Source organism: Callorhinchus milii, unplaced genomic scaffold, assembly GCF_018977255.1.
Source record: "Callorhinchus milii isolate IMCB2004 unplaced genomic scaffold, IMCB_Cmil_1.0 Scaffold19, whole genome shotgun sequence".
Classification (NCBI taxonomy): Eukaryota; Metazoa; Chordata; class Chondrichthyes; order Chimaeriformes; family Callorhinchidae; genus Callorhinchus; species Callorhinchus milii.
In genome coordinates, this window is record NW_024704760.1 from 12,006,078 (window position 1) to 12,033,279 (window position 27,202).

Below are 27,202 nucleotides of genomic sequence, written 5' to 3' on the forward strand. Positions count from 1 at the left end.
CAGGACTCTACATTGCATGTGGTGTGATAATATGGGTTACACTGCTTAGTTGCCTCCATTCTCACTCTCACTCCTGTTCTTAGCCTCCATTCCTTTTAGTACAGAGAGTATAAATTTACTTTTGTACCCAATTTCCATTTTATTTATCAATTTTTATTTTTTTGGATTACGTTCTCCCACAAATACTGTAAACATGTTAATTTCCCCAGATGAGGTCCCAGTCGCATCCAGAGTCCACAGCTCCTCCTAAACGGATGATGTCCTCGAAACTTCTGCCCCTGCACAGTTGTGACACTGATCTGCAATTCCTCTTTTGAGGACCCGGAGAGGAATCTGGATTTTTGGCTGTATAATGAGTGTGATCCAAAACACTGACTGTCCAGTGCCTTGCGACGTTCCCCCCAACGTGAAAGGCGCTATACAAATGTAATTTTTTGTTGTTGTATAAATGCAACAGCAGTTTCAAATGACAAAGGTATTACAATAGCACTCTGAAATAGTTCCTTTGCATTGAGGCTCCAGGTTTAGAGACATTCACCATTAGATTGGGAAGGTGTAGTCTTTTCAAGTTGGATGTTCTTCTGAAAATATAATGAAGAAAAGGAAATCAACAACTATTTGCATTTATTTATTATTTATTAGTACCTTTTACCGCAGGGCGAATGTCTTGAAGCAGTTATCAAAGGACGAAAGCAAAGAAACCCGAGCAGAAAGGAAAGATGTTGCCCAAGGCACGGTTAAAGGGAGAAGTTTGTAAGGAGGGTTTTGAAGGTGGGGGGAATGAGAGAGAGAAGGCTGAAGGCAAAGGGATATTGAGAGAATGCACCAGACAAAGAGGACTAGTGGCTGAAGGCTTGGCTACTTGGTGGGATAGAGGGAGACCGTCATTACATTAGAAAATACTTGCTTCTCTATTGTTTGGTAAGAACTTCTCAAAGTTACTTTATCTGGAAATATTGTATTTATTTCTCCATTTTCCTTTCATTGTTGGAATGCAGTAACCAAAGATTTGACACTGCCTTTTGGGTGGAGCTGGGGCCTTGTGGATACACCACCCCATAGATTTTGCAGAAATACCAATTCTCACTTGTTAGACCGCTGAAACTCAGCGTGTTTATATTGGCAACGGCTTTAGACATGAATAATGTGTAAAGTTTATAGAATGAGCCTCTGCTTTTTTTCTGTTATCTGACAAACACAGAGAAATTTCACTTAATTTTCCTTTTAAACTACCAATTGCACACAGCAATATCCCACAAACAGTCGTGGGTTGAAAATGACCAATTTATTATTGTTTTTGGTTTTGGAGGGATTATTATTAGGGCTGTGTGTGGAGTAAGGAAACTTATCCAAGGTTTCGCCCTGACCTGCCGGGGATTGAACTCAGGACTCTCGCTTGCAAAGCGAGTGCTCTAACCACTGAGCTACAGGACTCCACTATATTCCATGATTAGAGGCAACTTACAAGCATTGAGTTTCACCATTAAATACAAGCATTATTATAATCTTTCACCCTACCAGATTAAAATGATTTCCACTAATGGTGGGGAGATGTTCTTTCAATGTTTGGAATCATGGTTATCTAACATTTCTTCCCACTCTTTCCCTTTCTGTCTAAATAGCTTGCTTCATCCTTATAACAACAACAGAATTACATTTATATAGCGACTTTCACATCGGGAGGATGTATAACTATACTGCTGAGCTTTCTCTCTCCATTCAACCTTTCAGCTCCTCAATCCTTCATATGTTTAACATGGTCAACAAACATAGACCAGGGTCGGGCAAGGGAGATTATAGCACAGAAAAGGGGCGGTGAACAGGCAGTTCAGATTTATGTTTACAAATGAATATGTGGAACAGATTACTCAGGGAGGAAGTGGTGTGGGCAGATTGTGTCTATAAATCTGGATAGCTATTTGAGAAATTTAATTCATAGATTCATATTCTCATCTCAAGCGAGTCATCAGGACATGGTAAGAGTTGCTTCATTGTGGGGAAGGAAGTCAAACATACCACATTCACCAATGGAGATCTAGGGCACTCCTAGAATCATAGAATCTAACAGCACTGGACTCCATACACCCATTGTGCCAGCCAGCTCTTTGAAAGAGCTACCAACTCGTCCCTCTCCCCTGCTCTTACCCTACAGCCCTGCAAATGTTTCCTTTTTAAGTACCAATCCAATTCCCTTTTGAAAGCTATTATCAAATTTGCTTCCATCCCACTTTCAGGCAGTGCATTCCAGACCATGACAACTCTGGGTAAAAAATGTTCTCCTCATCTCCCCTCTGGTTCTTTTGCCAATTATTTTATATCTGTGTCATCTGGTTACCGCCCCCCTACCAGAGGAAACAACAACAACAACAACAAGATTCCATTTATAAAGCGCCTTTCACGTCGGGAGGACGTCCCAAGGCGCTGAAACACCTCCCTTGTCCCAAGAGAGAAGCACTTTCTCCCTATCTACTCCATCAGAACCAGTGGTCCACACTTTATATTACTTACCCATCCTCCTGATTTTTGAATCCAGGACAAAAGTCTTATATTTAAGAAGTCTGCCATGGCATTCTTAATAGCTGGCACCATGCTAGGCAGTTCGTGAGCAGCTTGAATTCCTAAGACAACAACGATCTTTAGAAGACCTATCTCAGATCCCATCTGAGACAACTCTTTCTGTAGGGTTCCGTTTTCACTGAGTTGATTCACTATTTTAGAGAACATTTCACGTCCCTTGAGAGAGAAAAGGTGAAGATGTTACTGAAATAAATGGCAAATGTTCTAATTTTACTTTTAAGAACTGTTATGCAACTAAATTCATTGTAAATATAAGCAGATAATTTGAACAGTAATTTCTTGACTAACTTGGATCATTCAAGTATTGACTTGTTTTATATCAAATTCTAAAAATGGCTTCTACTGTAAAGTTACATTTCACATGGAATAATATTCTAGGAAGGAAATGCAGAGTGTTGGGCAAGAATCCCTTTGTGGCCAAACTGACGAGTGCTTTGAAGGACAGTAGTTGCTACATGTCTCAATTGCAACAAGATTTAACAGGTTGCTTCATGTCTTGATAGCAACAACATTTGATTGAGTCATAACCTATAATGGCATTCTCACTTGTGATTCATTGCACGGGGAGTTTCACCCAACGCAGGTATTTTGCCTTGGGAGAGGGCCAAAGCCCAATACATCTCCAACAATGCCTTCTGTGAGTTGTGGAATCTGCAGTACCTGTGGAGGTGTCTGCTGATTGAACAATCAAGTCTTTCCGATTATATATAATAATATAGTATATAAAATAATAATACTTGCATTTGATATAGCACTTTATCACGTCTCAAAGTGCTTCACAGAATATACTGTAAAGTGAATTGACTGTATACTTTATGGGTGAAACGCGGCAGCCAATTGCCCACAGCGACGTCCCACAAACAGTTGTGGATTGAGTGACAAAATCATTATTTTTTTTCGAAAGGATTATTATCCCCGGAAAAGCGATCCACCAATCGAATAAAAGCCAGGTTCCTATTTAATGCTGAGTAAACAGGCGTGTGGGAGTAAGGAAACTTGCCCAATGTTTCGTCCCGCCCAGGTCCTCTTCCCTGCAAGTTGAGTGCTCTAACCATTGAGCTACAAGATTCCGAAGATATTGAATACATGGAAATAAATCATTTGCATAGATAGGAGGACTTCCTAACATACTTGCAAATGAGAATTATTAGCTTTCATAGGCAACAGAGAACAATTTTACACAATGATACTTGAGGAAGAATCTAGAGGATAAAATAAGATACCTTCCTATATTTTCAGGCTTAGTACATACTGTAAGCATTTCAGTGACTTTGGATTAAATCCAGTATGAGCTAAATTGTAGCACTGTAGCTGATATTGACTTGACTCTGCGTGTTGGATCATGAATCTGGATTCTGCTGGCATTAACAGAATTTGTTCTATTAAATGAAATGTTTGTTGGATGAAGCTTAAAACTACTTTAAAATTACAGCATTGGATCAAATTTTTACTGAAACTAAACTCAATGAGACCTTTATCACAAGATAATAATCAAATACTGTAGGTAATTAAATCCGTAAATGGATGGAGTTTCATTCATCATTATTATTATTCACTCCTATTGGAATAGAATTTCAACAACAACAAAATTATATTTGTATAGCGCCTTTCACGTTGGGAGGACATCCCAAGGCGCTGGACAGTCAGCCTCGATGTGATAAAATGCTATATCAAATGCAAGCGTGGTGGCAAGTGTCTTCAATCCTACTATTAAAATAATTCTGAACTATGAATATGGGGGTCAGAGGAGAAGGGAAGCGCTTCAAGTCAAAAGTACTTCTAAATAATAATATTATTATTACTTCCAAATACCTTATTGCTCATTAAACTGAATTATTTGCTAACGGAGTGCTGTAGGAACAAACTCTGAATACTCTGTATGTCAGGCTCTAATAACAACAACAAAATACATTTCATAGCGCCTTTCACGTTGGGAGGCCGTCCCAAAGTGCTGGGACGTCTAATGAACTCACTTAACTCATGCAGTTTGTTTGTTCACTGTTAATGCATAACACTTCACTGGAATAAATGGGAGGTGAGCCTTAGTTAATGACATACAAGCAGTAACATGGCTGCCTGTGCTTTGTGCACACAATGCTCACTCACATGTGCTGAATCCAATTATCAGAACAAAGTCCCAACCGTACCTGACCTACAGCCAGGCTGGTCTGTAAATCCAGTTTGAAGCGTTTCATCTCTTGCCGGATCGTATCATTGCACGCATCCCCGAATTCACGAAGACGCATCGCTACCTGATGGACATCTTCGTCTGGAGAACAGAAAGGGCACAAAATGTGTTACAAAAGAAACAAAATGCAATGGGGTCGCTTACCCCTGGCAGTGAAAGAGGATCGTGTTACAGTAACATGATTTTCTGCCCATTATTGTGGCGATTTGCACATAACCCAAAATAGATGAGATGCTACTGCTTACAGAATTCCTAGGCAGAGCAAAATGGGCAAGAATCCTTACTCCGCCCGCCTCTGTTTACCTGCAGTAAGAACCCGTTGTTAATCGATTGGCAGATTGCTTTTCCGAAGGTAATCCTTCAAAAAAATTACAAAAAAAAATAATTTGGTCTCTCCATCCCCGACTTTGTGGGACGCTGCTGTGGGCAATTCTGCGTTTCGCCCACAAAACAGTCAATTCATTTTGTATTCTATGGAAGTGCTTTGTGACGTGATAAGGCGCTTTCTCAATTGCAACGATTAGTGTTGTTAAAAGGAGGCACTAAACTGAACAGTACTTGCACCTGAAATGCTTTTAAGATATTTTGGCTTGATAAGCCTCTCTAAAAATGCAAGTTCTTCCTTGCAAAACAATTGAATGTTTAACTAGAATTTTATGAGTTTTGGAGCAGAGGTGACTAGCAAAATGTTTTTTTCCTTCCTAATTGTTATCTATTTGGTCTCAGTAATAAAGATAATGCACAATCTGTCCTCCAATTGTCCTTTTCTCTGTGTGTTTGATATCACTGATTCGATCACCACTTGTCTTTCAGGTGAGGTGTCAACTAGTCTGCGTTGAGCCCGCTGAGGAGTCACACATCGACTCAGCAGAAGCTCAACATTTCTTCTCAACGCCATTGTCTTCAAAGTTAAGTTTTGGAAAATCCTTTAAAATGTTTTTTTTTAATTTGGAAGCTGATTTTGCCGAGGTTCTTTAGGCTTTCAAATTAAGATTAAATGTGTGAATTTTCCAAAAATTTCTGCAATCTTAAAATTTAAGCATAACTTAGGCTGATCATGAGAATTTTCAGGCTTCTACGTGCTGCAAGGAGGCTTGATATCTCACTGAAGGACTAAGGAATGTGTGAGAGAATGACTCCACTTCCAGAATCAAGAGAATTGTGAATCAACTAATTGACCCCAAAGTCAAATTGTTCAACCAGACACCAGATCAGTGCGATACATGTCTCATTGACCTGTTTCCACCGGTTTTTCAGGTTTGACTTAATTAATCACTCTTTGTGGATAGAAAAACTGCTGAAAACTGAGTTGGGCAAACGTGTATTTTTTTTGGCCTGGTTAACTAGGTGTCTGACATATGCAAACTCACCACTGTGCTTTAAAATGATCCAAACAAACTGAGTTTAACATATGTAGTGGAATTTCCATTGGGCGTGGAGTGCACATTCTTGTGAGTTCAAATTACTAACGTTGAACACAAATCATTAATAAGGAAATCATCAGCCTTTCTTAAACATTCAAAGTTATGTCACCCAATGGCTCCCTGAAATTTTAAAACTCTGATGTGCTATATGTCAGGCTCTCAGAAACAGCCTTCTGTAAGATATAAGAAAGAGGGTCAGTTCACTCACACTCATTTTCAAATCTCTTCAAGCCCTGGCACCCCTCCAATCTTCACAACTCACTACCTCCATTCGACTACCTCCAGCCTCCTGCATATTCCTCATCCCTCAGTTCCACCATCTGTGGCCACGCTTTCAGTCACTACGCCCCGAAACTCTTGAACAATCTTCCTCTATCTCTCTGTCTCTCCCTTATTCAGATTGCGCCTAAAGACCTGGCTCTATGATGGTACCTACGGTCACCTCCCCCTTCCTCGGTGTCGTGCTCCGCCACTGGGAAGTACTCAGGGACGCTACCCTGCCTGAGGGGCACTATATAAATGCAAGTTGTTGATGTTACACAACCAATCTTCAACAGGTTTCCTCCAAAGCAGCAAAACTGAAGGAAGAGTTAATTCAATGTGTGTACAACAATTACCTCCACAAAGGGTTTTCTAATAATTTTCAATAAGAGATTCAAGGTCTTTCAGGCCTTGAAAATATTTGTCGTCTTAACATCTCTTAACTCTACATAACTTACTAATCTGTCCAAGACAGGAGTGAGTAATAATAATAATAATAATCCTTGCATTTGATATAGCGCTTTTCACGTCGGGAGGACGTCCCAAAGCGCTTCACAGAACACACTGTAAAGTGAATTGACTGTATATTTGTGGGCGAACGCGGCAGCCAATTGCGCACAGCAATGTCCCACAAACAGTCGTGGATTGAAAATGACCAATTTATTGTTTTGTTTTGGAGGGATTATTATTAGGCTCTGTGTGGAGTAAGGAAACTTGCCCAAGGTTTCGCCCTCTGCCTGGAATTGAACTCAGGTCTCTCACTTGCAAAGCGAGTGCTCTAACCACTGAGCTACAGGACTCCAAGTAGGACTGTTCACTTCTCTGGTGAGGTACTTATAGTAGTTCTTGAACATCTGCAGGGAATGTAAGAAAAATCTTCTCTTCCCTCCAGTGTTCAGTCTGTCCCAATACAACCTTAGAGTACTTGCCTCGCAAGCCAGGGGACCTGGGTTTGATTCCCGGGAAGAGATTACTTGCCTAAGTTAAAACATTAGGCACATTTCCTTACTCCACACGCCTCTGCTTACCGAGCAGTAAATTGGAACCCAGTTGTTAGTCAATTGGCGGATCGCTTTCTAGGGATAATAATCCCTCCAAAAAAGTTATAATTTGGTCACTCAATCCATGACAGTTTGTGGGACATTGATGTGTGTAATTGATTGCTGGATTTCACCCACAAAATATACACTCAATTCATTTTACAGTGTATTCTGTGAAGCGACATGATATGGCGCTGTATCACATGCAAGGACTATTATTACTGTAACATTTTCCTTTTATCACTTCCAGCTGTTTCATAAAGAAGGACCTCAGCCATCTTTCCTAATAACTTTTTGGCGCTATTAACCATCCAACTTGGTAATTATAAACCACCAGTATTGTACAGTAACCTGGTGACAAGAGTTACGGGACGCTACCCCTTGTGATGTATAAATGCAAGTTGTTATGGTTGACAACATACTGAACATGGCCTCCAACAGGTACAAGTCTCAAGGGCAAAGGCTAGAACTGCTACTGGATGTTTCTCACAGTTCAGTCAACTTAACCTGGTGACAGACACACAATGCTTCCCTTACCTCATATCCGCACTAAACTATGTGAGGCAGGTGTGTAGGTATCCAACGGATCAACAATGTCAATCATTGCCCCACCCAATATCAGGGTTAATAATGAATTGTGTGCAGTAGCCAGGTTCCATGTTATTCATTTATTGATGTTGAACTATGGGGCAATGGTGGGTAAATGGAGTTGAGGTACAGATCAGTCATAATCTCTAATTGAATGGCGGAACAGGCTCAAGGGACTAAATGGCCTACTTCTGTTCCTATGGACAAGAAATTATGTCTGCAAAGTATTTCCAGGTACAACCAAGTCAAAAAAGGACATTTGGTGAATAGGTGATAAATAGCCACAAATGAATCACTGATCAATATTTAACACTGTATAGTTCTGATGGGTTTACACTTGAAACACAGATAATCTAAAGTTTAGGTCAAAACCCACAGCTCAAATACTCAAATCCATAGCCACTCTATAATAATAATAATCCTTGCATTTGACATAGTGCCCTATTACATTGTTGAAACATCACAAAGTGCTTCACAGAATAATAATCCTTGCATTTGATATAGCGCCTTGTGATGTAATGGGACATCTCAAAGCGCTTCAAAAAATATACTAAGGTGCAGTGACTGTATATTTTGTGAGTGAAGGGCAGCAGCCAATTGCGCACAGCAGTTTCCCACAAACAGTCATGGATTGAGTGGCCAATTGTTTTTCAGAGGGATTATTATCCACCGAAATGCGATCCACCAATCAACAACAACTTGTATTTATATAGCGCCCGTCGCGCTGAGTACTGTGTCGGACTGATGACCAGGATCCGAGGCACTGCCCGGAAAACAGGCGTCTGGACTGAGGAAACTACTCAAGTTAAATTCGAGCAGTGGGCAGTCTGACATGTAAACAAGTTCACAAGAAGTTTGCTGGCCAACCCCCCCCCCCCCCACCCAGCCCACCCAGCACCCCCCCATCCCCAACCCCCCACCCAGCCCACCCAGCACCCCCCCCACCCAGCCCACCCCCCCACCCAGCACCCCCCCATCCCCAACACCCACCCCCCCACCCACCCCCCCACCCAGCACACCCCCATCCCCAACCCCCCCACCCAGCACACCCCCATCCCCAACACCCACCCCCCCACCCACCCCACCCAGCACCCCCCATCCCCAACACCCACACCCCCACCCAACCCCCCCCACCCAGCACACCCCCCACCCAGCACCCCCCCATCCCCAACACCCACCCCCCCACCCAACCCCCCCCCACCCAGCACACACCCCCACCCAGCACCCCCCCATCCCCAACACCCACCCCCCCACCCAACCCCCCCCCACCCAGCACACACCCCCACCCAGCACACCCCCACCCAGCACCCCCCCATCCCCAACACCCACCCCCCCCACCCAGCACCCCCCCATCCCCAACACCCACTCACCCACCCTCCAAGCACCCCCCCCTTGTGAGTGAGTGTGTGAGTGAGTGTGAGAGTGTGTGAGTGAGTGTGAGAGTGTGTGAGTGAGTGTGTGAGTGAGTGTGAGAGTGTGTGAGTGAGTGTGAGAGTGTGTGAGTGAGTGTGAGAGTGTGAGAGTGTGTGAGTGAGTGTGAGAGTGAGTGTGAGAGTGTGTGAGTGAGTGTGAGAGTGTGTGAGTGTGAGAGTGTGTGAGTGTGAGAGTGTGTGAGTGTGAGAGTGTGTGAGTGTGAGTGTGTGAGTGAGTGTGAGAGTGTGTGTGTGTGAGTGAGAGTGAGTGAGTGTGAGAGTGTGTGAGTGTGAGAGTGTGTGAGTGTGAGTGTGTGAGTGAGTGTGAGAGTGTGTGTGTGAGAGTGTGTGAGTGTGAGTGTGTGAGTGTGAGTGTGTGAGTGAGTGTGAGAGTGAGTGTGTGTGGGTGTAGATTGTTGGGGTGACCTGAGGTGTCTGAGTCGCACTCCAGAGGGGTTCCCTCCTCCTCGCGCTCGTCCAGGAGACAGTCGAGGATCTGTCGGGTTTGTTCTTTTATCCTCTGTGACATCTTCTGCTGAGAGGAGCCCTTCTCTCCCGATCCCCAACAACTCACACACAAACTTCTTTCCGGTTCGGCTCTTAGCCGGTCCGACCCCCCCCCCCCTGCCCTGCCCCCCTCTCCCTGCCCCCCCGCCCCGACCCCCTCTCCCCTGCCCCCCCGCCCTGCCCTGCCCCCCTGCCCTGCACCCCCCGCCCTGCACCCCCTGCCCTGCCCCCCCGCCCCGCCCTGCCCCCCTGCCCCCTCTCCCTGCCCCCCCGCCCCGCCCTGCCCCCCTGCCCCCCCCCCCCCGCCCTGCCCCCCTCTCCCTGCCCCCCCTCCCGGTCCGGTCCGCCGACCCCACAGCCCTGACGATCTGTAGGCGGTATCCGCTGTTGGTAATGTCTATGTCCCGATACAGTGATCACAGCCCAACACTGCGGGTAAGTGAGCAATGGGTCACAGCGCGAGTCTGAGTGACTAACGGGGGCGGAGCAACGGGGGAGGGGTCAGTGAGTAAGTTGTGCAACTCTCGGCAGCAGCTGGAGAGGGGGGGGCGGGTGGGTGGGTGGGTGTTGGTGGTGTGTGGGTGGGTGGGTTTTGGTGTGGGTGGGGGTGGGTGTTGGTGGGGGTGGGGGTGGGTGTGGGCGGGTGGGTGTTGGTGGGGGTGGGGGTTGGTGTGGGCGGGCGGGTGGGTGTTGGTGTGGGCGGGTGGGTGTTGGTGTTGGTGGGGTGGGGGTTGGTGTGGGCGGGCGGGTGGGTGTTGGTGTGGGTGGGCGGGTGGGTGTTGGTGGGGGTGGGTGTTGGTGTGGGTGGGGGTGGGTGTTGGTGTGGGTGGGCGGGTGGGTGGGGTGGGGTTGGTGTGGGTGGGCGGGTGGGTGTTGGTGTGGGCGGGCGGGTTGGTGTGGGCGGGCGGGTGGGTGTTGGTGTGGGTGGGGGTGGGTGGGGGTGGGTGTTGGTGTGGGTGGGCGGGTGGGTGGGTGTTGGTGTGGGCGGGCGGGTGGGTGTTGGTGGGGGTGGGTGTTAGTGTGGGTGGGGGTGGGTGGGGGTGGGTGTTGGTGTGGGTGGGGGTGGGTGGGGGTGGGTGTGGGTGGGGTGGGTGGGGGTGGGTGGGGGTGGGGGTGCTGCCTGGGTTCTTTACCGTTTACTGTTGCCCGTTCCTGGCCGCTCTGTGCGCTTGAGGAGCCTTCTGTGAAATTCTGACATTGTTGGAGTCCCATAGAGTATTGGTTGGAGCACCTGTCTGGCAGCGAGAGGACCCCGACTCGCTTCCCGGGGGGGGGGGGGGGAACCTTAGGCGACTTTCCTTACTCCACGCACCTCTGTTTACCTTACAGTAAGTAGGAACCTGATTATTAGTTGATGGTTCACTTTGCGGGGCTAATAATCCCTCCAAAATAAAAATAATAAATCCATGACTGTTTGTGGGACACTGCTGTGTGCAATTGGCTGCTGCGTTTCGCCCACAAAATATACAATCGATCCACTTTACAGTATATTCCGTAAAGCGCTCTGAGACGTATCGAAGTCGTGATAAGACACTATATCAAATCCAAGGATTATTATTACTATTATTACTATTATTATAATAGCTGGAATTAAAACATGTTTGACTTAAAGGAACAGGTTCGCTATCTTATGCCATGAGTCCTGGAGTCCTGTAGCTCAGTGGTTAGAGCACTCGCTTTGCAAGTGAGAGACCTGAGTTCAATTCCAGGCAGAGGGCCAAACCTTGGGCAAGTTTCCTTACTCCACACAGAGCCTAATAATAATCCCTCCAAAACCAAAAACAACAATAAATTGGTCATTTTCAATCCACGACTGTTTGTGGGACATTGCTGTGCGCAATTGGCTGCCGCGTTCGCCCACAAATATACAGTCAATTCACTTTAAGGTGTGTTCTCTGAAGCGCTTTGGGACGTCCTCCGGACGTGAAAAGCGCTATATCAAATGCAAGGATTATTATTATTATTATGATGATGTTCCCTGGGCTTGCAGCTTATTAACACCAAGATCAACCAATCGTATTTAGCACTGGCGTTAAAAGTCTCAGAAAACTCGGAATTTAAATAAGAAAATAACACTGCTCTGAACACCACCTGTTAGTTTAATAATGTGGAAATGTGTGCGCAGATTTTTTTAAACAAAGGCTTGCAGAATTTGGTATGTATTTTAATGAATTTAAAATTAGGAATAGTTTTGGTATTAGGTACACTTCTCTTTCTGATCATAGGATCCTTAACATCCACCTGAACATGCAAACGGGACTTCAGTTTAAGGTCTCAACCAAAGGACCCTCTAACAATGCATTCCCACCACCCCCAGCACTGCATTGGAGTGTCATCTTAGACTATATGAGTTCAAATTACATTCCCTCCTCCATATTCCATCACCTGTGATTTACTATATTTTGTTGATCGAGAATTGCACAGAATTTAGATCCTTATATTTCACTTGTTTTGGATTCCTCCAGCAGAGGGAAGTGTTGTTCCTTAATAGCCTGGTCAGTTCCTCTCGTTATTATAAATACCAATGTTTAATCTCAGTTTGAAGATAATTATCCAAGTTTATGCAGCCGTCATTATAGTTAAGGGACTTTGTCCCAGTTATTAATATGGTAAATCATTACCGAATGACGTCTAAGACTATTACGTACTTGATGAGGTTGGGCGCCTGGAACCAAATGCAATATTCCATTTCATATCTGGCCAACCGCTCTATGGGATGATAATTCTATCTAGTTTTAGCCTATCAGAGCTCTGAGACGCAATACCTGCATCAAGGACGGGATAAATGCAATATCATTGCAAGTTGTCGTTGATCATTTTCTCTTAACATTTAAGATTATGGAAAATTCTTACATTCGACCTTAATTTAGAAACTGTTTTCAGTCATCTTTTTTTAAGAGGAACCGGTTTTCAGATAGAGACTGAATTGAAGAAAGTTCCATAATTCTGCATTTCTTATGTTTTAGCACAAATTAGTTGTAAGTGAAACACTTGGTTGGATTTTGGTCCCCAGTTAGTGTAGTGGTTAGTGCGCTCGTCTCGCAAGCAAAAGGACCCAGGTTTGATTACCGGGCATGTTTCCTTACTCCACACGCGTCTGTTTACCTTGCAGGAACCCGGTTGTTAGTTGATTGGCAATCGCTTTTCTGGGGGTTATAATACCTTAAAAAAATTGTTCACTTCAATCCACTGCTTGTGGGACCTGCTGTGCTCAATTGGCTGCCACATTTTCAGCAACAAGTAAACAGTCAATTCACTTTATAGTATATTCTGTGAAGTGCTTTGAGACGTCTCAAAGATGTGATAAGGTGCTGTATCGAATGCAAGGATTATATATTATTATACATACCCGAAGCAGCGAATCCTTGTTCTTACATTGGCGTCGAGTTCCCTTTCTTCTACCTATTTAAGAATAATCCTAGCATTTGATATAGCCCTTATCATGTTGTTGAAGCGCTTCACAGAATATTTCGTAAAGTGGATTGACTGTAATTTGTGGACAAAATGTGGCAGCCAATTAAGCACAGCAGTGCCCCTCAAACAGTCGTGAATTTTGTTTTAGGAATTATTACCAGGAACGCGATCCAGCAATCAACTAAGAACCAGATTCCCACTTACTGCTGGATAAATAGAGGCGTGTGGAGTAAGGAAACTTGCCTAACTTTTCGCCCCACCCGGGAATCGAACCTGGATCCTCTCATTTGCAAGGCGAATCCTCTTACCACTACACTGCAGGACTCCACATACATATAGAATGGATTCCCGACTGACATTCCCACATGCAAAGGCACACAACCATTTAAAATCTGTGTCTCACACTGATATCTGCTTCACTGTGTGTGAAATCAGTGAAATCAATGTATTTAGTATTTCACTGTTGACGGCAGGAAGTGAAGGAATGAGTCCCAAGGAGCCATGGAACTCTTGGCAGGAATTTTAGCGACTTGGAGTCAGGTTTACGTGAAAGTGTTGCTCTCGTGTTGCTCCCAGATTCCGAAACAATCAGAGACTTTTAAGAGAAATGCTGGCAGTGTGCGAGTTTGTTACTTGTTGAACGTTAACCCACCTTTCACAGTCTGCTCTTCATGTCTTCTTCTCTGGTCATTCATTCAGTTATTAACAGAGCAACTCTTATGAAAGAATCTTTACTGAAACACTCTCAGGCCAACTCGTGGGTTCAGGCTGACGACCCAAAAAGGATCTCGCTCACCTTCTCCCCACCCCCACCTCCCCGTTCCCCCTCCCCACACTCTACACTCTGGGGTCCCCAAGCCTTGACTCTTGCCAACCTGCGCCTAATACTCTCTGGATTTAGGGAGAGAGAGAGCGCACATTCCATTCCAATAGTCTATCTCTGGGATTTCCATGTGTAGGTGGGATGTGTAGAATTCTCAGCTTTGTTTAGATAGTCATAAACATGGTGTGTGTCAGACACCTGGCCAAATCCCTCCTCCCCAAAAGCCAGTCTTCCTCCCACAAGCCATTTGCAGGGGGCTACAAGCGCACTGAACACTGTAAATACTGGTCAGCTGGGAGCTTGGTATAAACCACTTGGATGAAGGTAGTGCAGTTGATGTATATGAATTTTCAAAAGGCGTTTGATAAAGTGCCACATAAGAGACTTGTAAGGAAAATAGAAGCCCACGGTATTAAAGGAACAGTGGCAGCGGATACAGAACTGTCTGGGAGACAGAGAGCAGAGAGTGGTGGGGAATGGTTGTTTTTCTGGCTGGAGGGAAGTGTGCAGTGGTGTCCCCCAGAGGTCAGTATTGGGACCACTGCTCTTTTGGTCCCGAAACATCGCCATCGCGGCTGAAACTCTGGTCCACGCCTTTATCACCTCAAGGCTGGACTATGGGAACTCTCTCCTCGCCGGCCTTCCCGGCCCTCCCTCCACACTGCAGGTCATTCAGAACTCGGCAGCTCGTGTACTGTCCCGCACCAGTGACCACATCACTCCCACCCTCGCCCTCACCCTCGCCCTCGCTCGCCTCCACTGGCTCCTCATCCCCCAGAGGATCGAATTCAAGATCCTCATCCTCACCTACAAGGTCATTCATGGCCTCGCTCCCTCCTACCTCTCCGACCTACTATCCCCCTACCTACCTGCCCATACCCTCCATTCCTCTGGCTCCGGTCTGCTCCACATCCCCCGCCCCAACCGCCCTACCATCAGTGGCCGGGCCTTCAGCCTCTCAGCCCCGAGGCTCTGGAACTCCATCCCCCAGTGCCTTCGCTGCTTCCTCCCTTTCCTCCTTCAAGGCCGGTCTCAAGACCTTTCTCTTTGACCGTGCCTTTAGCTCCCCTCTCGACTCTCTACCCCCTCCTCGCTCCCTCCCTTCCTTCCCTCCCCTCACCCTGACCATTTCCCCCCAATGCTCGGGTCCTGACCCAACTGTCCAGCGCCTTGGGACGTCCTCCCGACGTGAAAGGTGCTCTATAAATAGAATCTAGTTGTTGTTGTTGTTTTTAATCTGCATAAATGACCTAGACTTGGGTTTAGGGAGGACAACATCCATGTTTCTAGTAAACTAAACTAGGAAAAGTAGTAAACAGTAAGGACGGTAGTAGCAGACTGCAAGAGGACATAGACAGATTGGTGAAATGGGCAGACACGTGGCAAATTACGTTTAATATGGAGAAATGTGAAGTGATGTAATTTGGGAGGAAGAATGAGGAGAGGCAATATAAGCTGATGGGACAATCTTAAAGGGGGAGAAGGAACAGAGAAACCTTCAAAGAAATCTTTGAACCCCAACCCTGGAGAAATTTTTGAAGGTGGCAGGACAGGTAGCTAAAGCTGTTAAAAAGGCATATGGATACTAGGCTTTATAAATAGGCGCAGAGAGTACAAAAGCAGGAAGTTATGATGAACCTTTATATAAAACACTGGTTAGGCCTCAGCGAGAGACTGGGTTCAGTTCTGGGCCCCACACTTTAGGAAGGATGTCAAGGTATTGGAGAGGATGCAAAGAAGATTGACCAGGATGGTACCAGGAATGAGGGGCTTCAGTTATCAGGAGAGGCGAGAGAAGCGAGAATTATTCTCCGTGGAGCAGAGAAGGTTTAATAGAAGTTTTCAAATTATGAGGGGATTCGATAGGGTGAACAAGGAGAAACTATTTCCACTGGTGGGAGGGTTAGTAACCAATTTAAAATAGTTATTAAAAGGAACAGGGGTGAGGAGAAATGTTTTCACACAGCGAGTTGTTGGGATCTGGAATGCATTGCCTGCAAGGCTGGTGGAAGCTGATTTGATAACAACTTTTAAGAGAGAATTAGATAATTATTTGGGGAGGACAAGCTTGCAGGGCTATGGGGAGAGCGCGGGGAGTGGGGTTGATTTGGAAGCTCTTTTCAAACAGCCGGCACAGACACGATGGGCTGAATGGCCTCCTTCTGTGCTGTGTCATTCTCTGATTCTACTTCCTGTGTCAAGGGCACAAAATGGTTGAATGTTGGTTTTTATTGGCTCATACTGTATACAGTTGTTTCCAGTTACAAATCATCAGTACACGTTTCATACCACTCTACTGACACAATTACTGAAATTACATAGTTATATAAATGATCCAAGTGAGTGATTTCTTTACTGATGGGATGGAATGTGGAAATGTACAAAGAACCTCAGACAGAAATATACAAATCTCACAATCTGGTCGCTGAATAGCAATCTTTTTATTGTTGGTTTGTAGTGGGATTCCTCACTGTGGCAGCTGCTGAGTCAGCCAAGCACTCGACTCCCAATGAGAAGTATCAGGATTCAAATTCTGGAGGGAGTAAATGTATGTCCTCCTTGACTGAGAGGAGGTATGTGGAGCCTCTCTGGACAAGGTCAATAATCTCCAGTAACGCAAATAGCACATTGGGCTCATCAATTAGAGTTGACAATGTAGAGATGTGGAGAACATCAGGTGAAAGGCCTACTAAGGCCCCAGATAAACAGGGTGTAATTTTTAGTGTTGATTTCATGCCTGTGATGGTCTCTCTGACCTGGGACATGGCGGGCAGAGTCACACTCCTCCCACTGCAGGAGACGGTGGTGCCTGGTTAGGACACCTCACTAACACTGACCTGAGGTAGCCCATGGTGCTAGGGAAAGGCCAGCCTTTTGACGTTGAGAGACAGTTTCAGCACCGGGCTAGTCACCTGAAACCTGGAGGCTTCCACTGAGGAGAACATCAGCTGGGGCTGAGCCAGGCTGAGCGAGGGGGATGGGGAGGCAGTGAGCGGAGAGAATGGGGTGGGGGGGTCCATCAGGTGAAGTTCCTGCATGTGGAGTCCTGTAGGGTGGTTATTATTATTGTTTTTATTAATATTTTTGTCATTATTATCTTGTGATGGCCCCTCCTGGAATTATGGTATAGATTTTGCTAGAGTGTGGTAACCTGGTGCATTGAGACTGCTCAGTTTAAATTTTACTTCAAATGAATATTCTCCTGCAAGACATGAAAGAAAAAAGACAAATCATGGGCTATTAGAGATGGAGATGCAGTGGTATAATAATCATAATAATAATCCTTGCATTCGATATAGCGCCTTATTACATCGTTGAGGCAGCTCATAGAGCTTCACAGAATATACTGTAAAATGAATTGACTGTATATTTTGTGGGCGAAATGAGGCAGCCAATTGCACGAACACAAACAGTCTTGGATTAAGTGACCACAATTTTTTTAAGGGATTATTAACCCTAGAAACTGATCTACCAATCGACTAACAACTGGGTTTCGATTTACTTCCAGGTAAACAGAGACGTATGGAGTAAGGAAACTTGCCTAAGGTTTTGCTCTGCTGGAGAATCGAACCCTGGTCCTCTTGCTTACGAGGAGAATGCGCAAACCACTAAGCCAATGTATTCTCAGGGTTTTACAAAGCTTTGTTCTTTTATTGAAAGGCATTGGATATTTAGAGAAGCAAGCCTTGAGCTGAGCCATTGAGCCTGGGACTAGAGGAAATGGCAATGACCAAGAGATATAGATATTTCTAGGGACCCATTGAGCAAACTATCCAGTGACTCTCTCTGGTGTAGAATGGCCTTGTGCTCAACACATGCAGGTAGCCCTGATAGAGAAAGTGTGGGGAACGCTGTCTTGGGAGGTTGAATGCCACAAATAACAGTCAGTGAAGCTCACGACCTTTCCAACTCCTCTTCAGTCCCAATTCTCAATCTGGATTCAAGGTCTCCATTCAGGCAGGAACAGCTTTGATGCTATCATGAGAAGCCGTTGGTGTGGACATTCAGGAAGGATGAGATCAAATGGACTGAAATTTCGTTTTTCATCCAAACCCATCTGTGATTTTCTATGGAGGTCTTTTAATTTAATAAACCTTGTATTTGATACAATGACTCAATGTTCTTCACAGACAATTACTGTCAGGTGCAGTGATTGCATATTTGTATGCAAACGCAGCAGGTATAATAATAATCCTGCATTTGATATAGCGCTTTTCACGTCTTCTAGATGTCTCAAAGTGCTTCACAGAATATATTGAAAGTGAATTGACTGTATATTTGTGGGCAAAATGCGGCAGCCAATTGTGCACAGCTGTGTCTCTCGTGGATTGAAAATTACCAATTTATTATTTTTTTCTTGAGGGATTATTATCAGTCGTGTGGAGTAAGGAAACGTGCCCAAGGTTTCACCCTGCCGGGAATCAAACCCAGGTCTCTTGCTTGCAAAGCAAGTGCTCTAACCACTGAGTTACAGGACTCCACCCACTATACCCACCCACATACTATGCTGTGCATTGTAGCCATAGTATTCTCCATTAAAAAATGGTGAGGTGAATGACCTATTTTATCTGAGGGAATGTTGACAAGGAGAAACTCCCTTCTCTTTAAAAACTGTGCCATGGGATCCTTAAAATCCACCAAAACAGCAATTTCTTGGCTCATCCAAAGGACGTCACATCCAACAATGCAGCGCTCCCACTGCCCTGCACGAGAATGTCAGCCTAGACTGTGAACTCTATATACACACACACTCAATGTGAACCAGACATGTTCTGACCCAGAGGCGAGAGTGCTACCAGCTGAGCCAAGCTGTCACTTGTTGACACATTATACTGCTATAGCGCTGTATAAAGAGCACTACCATTTTATCACTTCCATTGTGGCACAGTAAATTCATGCACATTGATCGCTTACCCATCCTCCTTGGCTGGTCACCCATTCCTTCAGTGAGGTCATGCTGAAGGACATCATGGCCTCACTGATCTCCTTAGCAAGAGAGGGCATTTGCTTAGCTGCTTGAATCCCCAGGGATGCCATGATCTTTAGGAGAGTTTTCTCAGCTGGCAGATCTTTGTCACTGACCCAGGTTTGGGAGATAGATTTCACAGTGTCAGAAAATATTTTGAAGCCCTTAGGAAGAAGAAATCAGATTGATGACTGACTAAGAGTTTCTCCAGCTCTGTTCATTTTTATGCTTGTTGAGAAATCTAAACCTCGAGAGTGTAACTTTACAATTAGACCTAAACTGGTGACAGAGGATTTCAGGGAAAAAACATTATACAGAAGGTTGTGAGTATATGGAATGAACTCTCTCAGTAATCCCTAAATATGGTCAATTGAGGCACTTAAGAAAGAAACAGATAGACATAATAATAATAATAATAATTCTTGCATTTAATATAGCGCTTTTCACGTCTTTGAGACGTATCAAAACGCTTCACAGAATATGCTGTAAAGTGAATTGACTGTATATTTGTGGGCGAATGTGGGTGAAGACAGTTACCAAGTAAATATATTAAGGGATATGGACACAAGGGGGAGAAATGGTAATACCGGCTTGCCAAGCTGAATGAGCTCCTCACATACAAATATTGAGGCTGTAAGAAACAGGTGACTTTGCCTGTTTTGGTTAATAAAAGCGATGTCCAGCGTGGAACTGAACCGTGAACAGGTCCAGATCTGTGCTGACCTTGCAGATCTCAGCTGAGCCGGGTGATTCCAGGAGTAAGTCGAGGGGAAAAAATCAGACCAGGTTTTGTTAGGTCAGCAGTTCAGGGGTTTAATGAGTCAAGAGATTATGAATTCAAGGGATAATAGAGCAAGTGGGTTTGGGGTGAAGGGGTTATTTAATTAGGGGATTAGTGGATCAGAAGTTTATTGGGTTAGGGGCTATTAGGTAGGAGATGAAAGGGTTTAGGGTTTAAAGGGTCAAGATTATTGGATTAGAGGCAGCTCTAAGAGGCTGTTGAACATTTTATTGAACTGAACTTGGTTGCTTTACTTACCCATCCTGTGATCTGTCTACAACAACAACTTGCATTTCTACAGCCTGCTACCCATCCTCCCCTGCACACCTTCGTACCCGTTTCCCCACCCTCTGTCACCAAACTCATCCTGTCCCTGAAACCCACCACCTGCTCCCTTGAGCCCATCCCCACTCCACTCCTTATCACCCAGCTCCACCTCCTGCCCCACATATCACCGACATCATCAACCTGTCCCTCTCCTCTGGTTCTGTTCCCATTCTCCTTAAAACTGCCACCATCACTCCCACTTTGAAAACTCCCTCCCTTGATGCGTCGCAGCTATCAAGCTACCGGCCCATCTCCAACCTCCCTTTCCTGTCCAAGGTCCTTGAAAGAGTTGTGGCCTCCCAGCTGTGCTCTTTCCTCTCCATCCATTTATTATTCGAACCCCTTCAGTCGGGTTTCCGTGCTGCCCATAGCACAGAAACTGCCCTGGTCAAGGTCACCAATGATATCCTGACCATCTGTGACCAGGGCTCCCTCTGCCTCCTCGTCCTCCTCGACCTATCGGCAGCATTTGATACGGTCGACCATTCTATCCTCCTCCACCGCTTGTCCTCCCACCTCAACCTTCAAGGCCCTGTCCTTGAGTGGTTTAAGTCATACCTCTCCCACTGTCTTCATTTTATTTCCACAAAGGGCTTTTCCTCCACCCCCCGCACTGTCTCATGCGGTGTCCCTCAGGGCTCTGCCCTCGGTCCCCCCCCTTCACCCTCTATATGCTCCCCCTGTGGTGACATCATCCGCAGACATGGGGTTAACTTCCGCATGTGTGCGGATGACACCCAACTCTACCTTTCCTCCTCTACCCTCAACTCCACGACCCCCGATGTCCTGACAGCTGTCTGTCCGACATCGAGTCCTGGACGAGAGACAACTTTCTTCAGCTCAACGTACGTAAAACTGAGGCCCTCCTGATTGGCTCACGTAAGCGCCTCCGCACCTCAGGCGCTGACAGCATCAGCATCCAAGGCCGCACTCTCCACCTCAAAGCCATCAGGAACCTCGGGGTTCTGTTCGACCCTGAGCTGTCCTTTCTCCCTCATATCCGCACCACAACTGGCACCGCCTTCCATCACCTCCGGAACATCGCCAGACTACGGCACTACCTCACCCCTCACGCGGCTGAAACTCTGATCCACACCTTTATCACCTCAAGGCTGGACTATGGGAACTCTCTCCTCGCCGGCCTTCCCGGCCCTCCCTCCACACTGCAGGTCATTCAGAACTCTGCAGCTCGTGTACTGTCCCGCACCAGTGACCACATCACTCCCACCCTCGCTCGCCTCCACTGGCTCCCCATCCCCCAGAGGATCGAATTCAAGATCCTCATCCTCACCTACAAGGCAATTCACGGCCTTGCTCCCTCCTACCTCTCCAACCTACTATCCCCCTACCTACCTGCCCGTACCCTCCGTTCTTCTGGCTCCGGTCTGCTCCACATCCCCCGCCCCAACCGCCCTACCATCGGTGGCCGGGCCTTCAGCCTCTCAGCCCCGAGGCTCTGGAACTCTATCCCCCAGTGCCTTCGCCGCTTCCTCCCTTTCCTCCTTCAAGGCCGGTCTCAAAACCTTTCTCTTTGACCGAGCCTTCAGCTCCCCTCTCGACTCTCTACCCCCTCCTCGCTCCCTCCCTTCCTTCCCTCCCCTCATCCTGACCATTTCCCCCCTGCTCGCTCCCTCCCTTCCCCCCCCTCATCCTGACCATTTCCCCCCTCCTCGCTCCCTCCCTTCCCTTCCCTCCCCTCACCCTGACCATTTCCCCCCCAATGCTCGGGTCCTGACCCAACTGTCCAGCGCTTTGGGACGTCCTCCCGACGTGAAAGGCGCTCTATAAATGGAATCTTGTTGTTGTTGTTGCTTCACGCAGGATAGCATCTCGGAGCACAGAGCAAATGATTTTTCTAACTTCACTTACCTTGTCCAGTGCATTCGTCTGCATCATTTTCTGAAATTCTTTTGTGAAGGATTTCACCTGCTCCTCATTCAACTGATCTCCCAAAGTTCGCAATTGTTGTCCCAGATTCTTCAGAGCACACTCTGAAACACAGCCGATAACTGCCTGTTAATCTGCCTGTCAATCTGGCTGCCAGGGCGGGTGGAGCAGCGATTAAAATGATAATATCAATCCTTGCATTTGATATATTGCCTTATCATGTCGTTGAGACGTCTCAAAGCGCTTCACAAGATATGCTGTAAAGTGAATTGACTACATTTTGTGGGCAAAACGTGGTAGCCAATTGTCATGGATTGTGTGACCGAATTATTATTAGTTTTTTTTAAGGGATTATTACCGACGGAAAAGCGATCCGACAATCAACTAACAACCGGGTTTCCACTTAAACAGAGGCATGTAGAGTAAGGAAACTTGCCTAAGGTATTGCCCTGACCGAGAATCAAACCCAGGTCCGCTCACTTGTGACCCGTGTGCAATTTAGGCGTCAGGTTCAATCCACAGCTTTCCTTTCTTCCCCACATCTGTTCCCTGATCAGGACCGCTTTATACCACCTCCACCGCATTGCCCACCTCTGTCCGTAACTCACACCCACAGCAGCCGAAACCCTCATCCACGCCTTTGTCACTTCCCGGCTGGACCTTTCAAATGCCCCCCTCGCTGGTCTTCCCAGTTCCACGATACACAAAATTCAATTAATTCAGAATTCCGGTGTCTGGATACTAACCCACACAAAACTCAGGACTCCCATCACCCCAGTCCTTGCCAGGCCGCACTGGTTCCCAATTACCAAACGGATCGACCTCAAGATCCTCTCACCCATTTTCAACTCCCTTCATGTCCTTGCAGCTCCCTACCTATCCGATTTGCTTACCGCCCCCCACTCCCCGTTCCACCACCCTCTGCCTACTCTCTTGGCCGGCTCCGGACCCCTGTTTGTCCCTCGCCCCCTCTGCTCCACGATCGGCTGCTGTGCTTTCAGCCACTGTGCCCCAAAGCTTTGGAACGCCCTCTCTCAATCCCTCTGGCTTTCCCCCTTCCTCCCCACCTTCAAATCTCGCCTAAAGACCTTCCATGATGATTGTGCTTACAGGAACATGAAACTCATAAAGTTAAACTGAAAGCAGGAGAAAGCAAAGCTATAAAATAGATGGCAGCAGATAAAGGGAGGGCATAGGAACAGGAGGAGGCCATTCAGCCCCTCAAGCCTGTTCCGCTATTGGATAAGATCATGACTGATCTGTACCTCAACTTCAATGATCTAACAAGTAAATATCCACCTCTAAAGGAGCAAGAGAGAGAGTTCCAAAGAGTCGAGGTGTACTGGGTGAAAGCCTGATTGCCAACGGTGAAGGATCTTGAAATCGATCCATTCTGTGATAGGCAATGGAGTCTGATGTGGACAGGTGTGATGGGGGTACGCAGTTTAGTGTGGGTGAGAATACGGGTGGGGGAGTTCTCAATGAATTATGATTCATGGCTCGTGTAGCTGAGGAGAGCATCGGAGTAGTCGAGGGGGTGGGGTAAGGATCAAGTACAAGACGTCAAGATATTCACTAAAGAGCTGCTGGACAGACGTTTCCTGCTTCTCGTCAGATAGTACTGAGAGACGTCTGATTCTCAAACTCCAGTTTTTTCAGCAGGGACATTAAACTGAGTGTCTGACTGTCTCTGTCTGTCTCTCTGTCCGTCTGTCAGGTTGATGTTAAAGATCCTATGACACTGTTATGTGCCTGAGTCTCACTGAGTGCACAGTCAGGTCTCAGTCTGTCGGTGCCCCTCGCCAGCTGGTCACATACCTTCTTCTGTGAGCTCTGTTTGCATACTGCGAAAGCACAGGTTACCACTATCCACTTCCAATTCCTCCTGCAGAAGGATATCCATGAGACATTTGGTCTGTTTTTCAAATGAATGTGAATCTGCCATTGTGGTGAAACAATTGCTCTCTCCTGTGAGATCTGGAAGAAAGGTCACTTCTGACTGAACGTTTCGCTGGGAAGAGGGTGGAGCCTGAGCTTAATTTTTTTTCTTGTTTCACTTTCTCTGCAATGTATACTATGCAATTTGTGCACACGGCTATGCCAACAAATGGCCATGAAGTGAATGAGTAATTAAGTTGGGGGATTGTTGGTCAGGCAACACTGAACAGAAACTCCCCTCTCTATTGTAGTAATAATAATAATAATAATAATAATCCTTGCATTTGATATAGCGCTTTTCACGTCAGGAGATCGTCCCAAAGCGCTTCACAGAATATACTGTAAAGTGAATTGACTGTATATTTGTGAGCGAACGCAGCAGCCAATTGCGCACAGCAATGTCCCACAAACCGTCGTAGATTAAAAATGACCAATTTATTATTGTTTTTGGTTTTGGAGGATTATTATTAGGCTCTGTGTGGAGTGAGGAAACTTGCCCAAGGTTTCGCCCTCTGCCTGGAATTGAACTCAGGTCTCTCACTTGCAAAGCGAGTGCTCTAACCACTGAGCTACAGGACTCCACTATTAAGACTAATAGTCCTTAAAGACAATACAACAACAACAAAAGTAAATTTATATAGCGTCTTTCACGTCAGGAGGACATCCCAAGGCGCTGATACACATTCAGTAAAAAAGTCCTAGTAAAAGTACACTAGGCTTGTCTTTACATTTTGCCGCCACTATTTGAATGAAGCAACCTGCATAACATTTGACCGTGGTGCTTGGATTTCCTGCAAATAGATTGGCAAAGTATTTCTGGGAATGGATGACAAAAATATAACTACTATATGCAAATCTAATGTACCAGGTGTTACAGATCTTAAATGACTCATTTGTTTCTGTAATCTGATTTTGCAGAGACACTTCCCAAATGAACAGAAATCTTAATGTGGCAGAGTGTCAGTGTGAATGTTAGGGTTGGAGACATTACAGGTAAAATCTAATCTCTCAATAATCTCTGGGAGCTGGGAGGAGGGGCACCAGGGCAGAGCAGCAGCAAAAGGCACCAGTGCAGGCGACAAGTGAATGATGCCAGTTTAGGGCACCAGGGCAGGGCACCAGGGCAGGGCACTAAGGCAAGGCACCAGTGCAGCCCACCCAGCCGAGCTGGAAAGACTCAGTGGATACAATAAACCAACTATCGCGGTACATCAAGATCCTTAATAATAATAAATAAAAACAGAGAGAGCTGGAAAACTCAGCAGGTCATCCGCTATGGAAAGGAAAGTGAGTCAACGTTTCGGGGTCCACGACCCTTCGTCAGAACTGGGGCATGTTGGGAGGGATAGGTTTTTAAGGACAAGTTGAGAGGGGGGGAGGCAACTAACACATTCTCTCCTTTGTCTTTTTTTTGTCTTCTTTGTCTTCCTTGTCCTGCCTCCCCCTCTCAACTTTGCCCTGCCGGGAATCGAACCCAGGACATCTCGCTTGCGAGGCAAGTGCTCTAACTACTGCAATCACTGCCTGTTTCCTGTCGGGCCCTGAACATGTGCAGGAACTGACATTCCATAATTCAAAATTTTTGTGAAGCAAAATCCAGGCGAAGACCAATTCATTTACAGATCCTGGAGCCAAAAGGAGTGTGACTGCTCCATACACTGCTGATCAATCACAGCTCCCAATACAGTGGTACGTATTGTATCTCACCTGCCAGGGAACTGAGACCTGACATTTCTCATGGTCTTAGTCTTGAGACACGGTCTTACAACAGCAATTTGCATTTATATCATTTGCATTCAAGTCAAATAGTGTTTCTAGAGCATAGGAACATAGGAACAAGAGGAGGCCATTCAGCCCCTAGAGCCTGTTCCGCCATTCTATAAGATCATAGCTGATCTGTACCTCAACTCCAATTACCCGCCTTTGCCCCATATGCCTTGATAGAGCGCTATAAGATGGTGGGGTTGGACGTTAAGCGAGGAGGAAGGGGAGAGGGAAGTGAATGTACGTTCAGTCAAAAAGATAGGTTTTCCCGTGGGATAGATTGGTAGATCGATTGATCCCAGATAGATCGATGGATCTCAGATCGATCGATGGTTAGGAAGAGAGAGAGAGAGAGAGAGGCAGGGAGTTCCAGAGGTTGGATGCGGAATGACTGAAGGCTTGGCCACTAATAGTGGGGTTGAGGGGCGCACAGCCTGCTGGGGTTAGCAGAGGAGTAAGGTATGAACAGGTCAGAGAAATAGGCATGTGTGAGGATAGAGCAGAGCAATAGGAAGTGCTGGATAGAGAGTGTAGAGGGAGCTTTCTCTGTATCTAACCTGTGCTGTAGCTGCTACTGGATACAGAAGTGAAGCACGCTTAGCAAAAGCCCAGCACAAACAACTAAAGTAAAAAATTATTGTGTCCTGAGCAGTGAGGGAGCAGCCTCTGAGTCAGTGGAAACCTGGAGACTGCCTTTCACTGTGCAGAGGCAATTCCAGGCAAGAGGCCTGGAAACTCCTCGTAAACTGTCACAACGGCATCTGGGTGTCGACCTGTTGCTAAACTGTCTCTAATCTCCCAGTCACCTGCTTGTGAGACACCTTTAGCTTTCAAAAGAGAGCGAGGGGAAGGGCCCTGATTCCGAGCATTGCCATGTAAGGGAGAAGCTCTGAGCTCTGCCCCCACCCTTCAGAACTCCATCCCACAGTCTCTTTGCCTCGCTCCCTCCCTGGCCTCGTTCAAGGTACATCTCGACCCTTCTCTTTACCCGTGCCTTTGGTTACCTTCTTGACCCTACCCTCCCTACCCTCCACCCCTCCTGATCTCAACCCCCTGCTCGGGTTCAAATCCTTGACTGTCCAGCACATGGGACTGGACTAAAAGGAGATGCTTGAAAAAGAAAAAAAGTTAAGGGTGTGGGGGAAGCAAGCACGAAAGCGAGATTAAATGCAGTGAACGTCTTCCCGACATGAAACGCGCTGTGTAAATGTAATTTGTTGTTGTTGTTGACTGGTAGAAGGATATAAAGCAAGAAGTCACAGCTCAAGTACAAGGAATAAGACTTAGTCTAAGCCTGGCTCTGTT

General features: G+C 46.1%; 3 protein-coding genes across 3 annotated transcripts in view; 1 reads left to right on the forward strand and 2 right to left on the reverse strand.

The window, feature by feature from the left end:
- klhl12 (kelch-like family member 12) overlaps positions 1-5,637 on the forward strand; it is a 37,930-nt gene extending 32,293 nt beyond the window's left edge. Inside the window, exon 14 of the mRNA XM_042342060.1 lies at positions 5,579-5,637. The gene's annotated coding sequence lies outside the window, so the exon portion shown is untranslated. The remainder of the gene's footprint in view (positions 1-5,578) is intronic.
- On the reverse strand, positions 138-10,130 carry LOC103183874 (apoptosis regulator BAX-like). The gene is made up of 4 exons (XM_042342063.1): positions 9,917-10,130; positions 4,725-4,846; positions 2,509-2,733; positions 138-581 (listed from the first exon to the last, which is right to left on the reverse strand). Exons 1-4 carry the CDS (start codon positions 10,017-10,019, stop codon positions 525-527), a joined length of 507 nt encoding a protein of 168 aa, XP_042197997.1. The 5' UTR covers positions 10,020-10,130; the 3' UTR covers positions 138-524.
- Positions 10,131-16,655: 6,525 nt separating this feature from the next.
- Positions 16,656-24,210, reverse strand: LOC103183873. Its single transcript, XM_007901597.2, has 4 exons — positions 24,014-24,210; positions 22,178-22,299; positions 19,149-19,364; positions 16,656-17,436 (listed from the first exon to the last, which is right to left on the reverse strand). Exons 1-4 carry the CDS (start codon positions 24,138-24,140, stop codon positions 17,416-17,418), a joined length of 486 nt encoding a protein of 161 aa, XP_007899788.1. The 5' UTR covers positions 24,141-24,210; the 3' UTR covers positions 16,656-17,415.
- Between the last annotated feature and the right edge of the window lie 2,992 nt (positions 24,211-27,202).

Bases quoted from the DNA above. Each gene is read 5' to 3' on its own strand.
- LOC103183873 (XM_007901597.2), bottom strand. From the start codon at position 24,140: ATGGCAGATTCACATTCATTTGAAAAACAGACCAAATGTCTCATGGAT. The intron at 19,365-22,177 runs GTAAGTGAAGTT...CTTCTTCCTAAG, and splicing joins AGACGAATGCACTGGACAAG to GGCTTCAAAATATTTTCTGA. The intron at 17,437-19,148 runs GTAAGCGATCAA...CATGTCTTGCAG, and splicing joins TGACCAGCCAAGGAGGATGG to GAGAATATTCATTTGAAGTA.
- LOC103183874 (XM_042342063.1), bottom strand. From the start codon at position 10,019: ATGTCACAGAGGATAAAAGAACAAACCCGACAGATCCTCGACTGTCTC. The intron at 2,734-4,724 runs GTACGGTTGGGA...TTCTCTCTCAAG, and splicing joins CCAGCCTGGCTGTAGGTCAG to GGACGTGAAATGTTCTCTAA. The intron at 582-2,508 runs GTAAGTAATATA...TTATATTTTCAG, and splicing joins TTCAAAAATCAGGAGGATGG to AAGAACATCCAACTTGAAAA.